Genomic DNA, 3,151 nt, shown 5'->3' with positions numbered 1-3,151 from the left:
ACAATGGGTACAAAAATCACATTCATCTGATATAAATGATCACTGAAAGAATCCACAAATCCCTTTATTAAAAGTCAACAAAATAAAGTATAGCCCACTGTTTAACATATATTACCCTGGTTAAACTAAATAGTTGGTCCCCTGATGTTGCTCTCCAGAGCTTGGAAGGAAAAGGTGCCACTGTATGAAATCGGCCAAAATAAAAAAATACTGGAAATAAGTTGTTCTGACTTTATCTGAGATCGTTAAACTTTATTGTCTTCTCAGTCCTAGAGAGTCAGCTTTAATTGACTTTGGACTCCTGTAGGCAAGGAGGATAATTGTTCTATCTTGGAGGAAAATACCCTCGATACATATATGGATAAATGAGATGGCATCTTGTATTGGAGAATTGATTTATATGACCAAGGGAAAAACTGCAGTGTTTGAGAATGTATGGAAACCTTTAATAGACTTTCTTAGACGTCAAAGTGCACAATCACAATAAGACTTTTATATATAAAAGTCTCATTTTAATATTCATAATCATGTTTTATTTGTGTACACTCACCTGTGAATAAGAGTTAAGTGTTTATGTTACCTTACAATGAGACTTTTATCTAATTTTAAGGTAACATAATATAATGAGACTTCTATATATAAAAGTCTTAACTCTTACAGGTGGGTGTACACTAATTAAAACATGATTATGAATAATATATTCAGTTTCTATCAATACACAATGGTGCTTTTAAATAGTAAAGGGATTAAATGTGTGAAGTATGTGAAATGTTTGTGTGGAAACTGTGACTTTTATTGATTAGTTGACTTTTAAAAGTTTTTTTTTAAAGTCTAATTTTAAGGTATTATAAACATAACATGATGGGACTTTTATATATAAAAGTCTCATTTTAAGGTAACAAACACTTAGCTCTTACTTACAGGTGAGTATACAGTAATTAAAACATGATTATGAATATTATATTATATTCAGTTTCTGGTTACCGGTTGCAAACTGACACTTCAACACTAAATGAATCAATAAAAGTCACAGTTTCCACACAAACATTTCACATACTTCACAAAAAGTCACAGTTTCCACACAAACATTTCACATACTTCACACATTTTTATATATAAAAGTCTCATTATGTTATGTTTATGTTACCTTAGAATGAGACTTTTATATATAAAAGTCTCATTTTAATATTCATAATCATGTTTTAATTAGTGTATACTCACCTGTAACCAAGCGTTAAGTGTTTATGTTACCTTAAAATGAGACTTTATATATATAAAAGTCTCATTTTAATATTCAAAATCATGTTTTAATTAGTGTATACTCACCTGTAAGTGTTTATATTACCTTAAAATGAGACTTTTGTATATAAAAGTCCCATTATGTTATGTTTATGTTACCTTAAAATGAGACTTATATATAAAAGTCTCATTTTAAGGTAACATAAACACTTAACTCTCACTTATAGGTGAGTGTACACTAATTAAAACATGTTTTTGAATATTATATTCAGTTCCTATCGATAAATGGTGCTTTTAAATAGTGGAGGGATTCAAATAATAACAGATATGCAAAAACAGTAGTAGTAGTAGGAGGAGGAGTAGGAGGAGGAGGAGGAGGAGGAGGAGGATCCAGCAGCATCTCCTCCCCGCCCCTCCCCTCTCTCTCTGCCCAGCAGGAAGTTTCACTCTTCGGGCTCAGAGTTTTCGGGAGAGACGCGGCGGGCGGCGGTTGATCCATCGACGAGCCCCGGTCCGGGTTAGAGATGACCTGAACCCGCGAGGGTGGCAGGACCGTTTCCCTCCCGCTTTATCTTATTTTAATTAATTAACGAGTTTTATCGGAATTAAAAAAAAATGCCACAAGAAGACTGGACATGCTCACACGGGGACAACAACAACAACAACAACAACAACTCCGAGTTTGAATAAAAATGGCAAACATCAAAGTTGCCATTCGAGTCCGTCCTCCCAACGCGAGGTGAGTCCTCATGCTAATTAAAATAAACACGTCATTAATTAACAGCTGATTTATTCATTTAATGTCACTCAAACTGTTGTTTTCCAGCCTGTTTTAACCTAACACTAACACATCAAACCAAACATCAAGCTCAGCTCATTAGCGTCGTTTTAATTATTATCAGTCACAACATGACACGAACGTTGGGCTAACTCGTTAGCTCTGTGAAACACAGTGCAGAGCTGCACATGGTGACAACTGTCAGTGCTGCAAGCAAATCTGTGTCTACACATGCATACATGTCTGACTTTGATTATTAGTTCATTATAAGTCATCTGCACTGAAATAATGCAAACTATCAACAAAGTTTGCAGGATAAACCCAAAGTATTCACAGCTTAACATTCAGTTTTCTCTGTTTTAGGGTTAAAAAACAACATAATTAGAGATAAAACAATTAGTTTATTAATTAGAGTAACTAATAATAAATCAAGTTGACTTGACTTATTATTAGTTAAGTAATCTGCACTAAAATAATGCAAACTATCAACAAGTTTGCAGGATAAATCCAAAGTATTCACAGCTTAACATCCAGTTTCCCCTCATTAGTTTAGAGTTTAGAGCTAAAACAATTAGTTTATTAATTAGAGTAACTAATAATGGATCAAGTTGGCTTGACTTATTATTAGTTCAGTAATCTGCACTGAAATAGGAATGCAAACAACTATCAACAAGTTACCAGAGTGTAAAGTTTGCAGGATAGCTTAACATCCAGTTTTCTCTTAGTTTTAGGGTTAAAACAACATTATTAGAGCTTAAAGAAACAATTAGTTTATTAATTAGAGTAACTTATAATAAATCAAGTTGACTTGACCTATTATTAGTTAAGTAATCTGCACTGAATTAATGCAAACTATCAACAAGTTACCAGAGTGTAAAGTTTGCAGGATAAACCCAAAGTATTCACAGCTTAACATCCAGTTTTCCCCTCATTAGTTTAGAGTTTAGAGCTAAAACAATTAGTTTATTAATTAGAGTAACTAATAATAAGTCAAGTTGGCTTGACTTATTATTAGTTCAGTAATCTGCACTGAAATAATGCAAACTATCAACAAGTTACCAGAGTGTAAAGTTTGCAAGATAAACCCAAAGTATTCACAGCTTAACATCCAGTTTTCTCTTAGATTTAGGGTTA

General features: G+C 33.0%; 1 protein-coding gene across 2 annotated transcripts in view; it reads left to right on the top strand.

The window, feature by feature from the left end:
* Window positions 1–1,818: 1,818 nt before the first annotated feature.
* stard9 (StAR-related lipid transfer (START) domain containing 9) overlaps window positions 1,819–3,151 on the top strand; it is a 51,461-nt gene continuing 50,128 nt past the window's right edge. For both annotated transcript variants that reach the window (XM_027275244.1, XM_027275245.1), the window contains exon 1: window positions 1,819–1,978. In XM_027275244.1, coding sequence (XP_027131045.1) covers window positions 1,932–1,978 — 47 coding nt within the window. In that variant the 5' untranslated portion in view covers window positions 1,819–1,931. The remainder of the gene's footprint in view (window positions 1,979–3,151) is intronic.

This window comes from Larimichthys crocea, chromosome XXIV (assembly GCF_000972845.2).
Source record: "Larimichthys crocea isolate SSNF chromosome XXIV, L_crocea_2.0, whole genome shotgun sequence".
Classification (NCBI taxonomy): domain Eukaryota; kingdom Metazoa; phylum Chordata; class Actinopteri; family Sciaenidae; genus Larimichthys; species Larimichthys crocea.
This window is presented reverse-complemented; position numbering and strand designations above follow the sequence as displayed.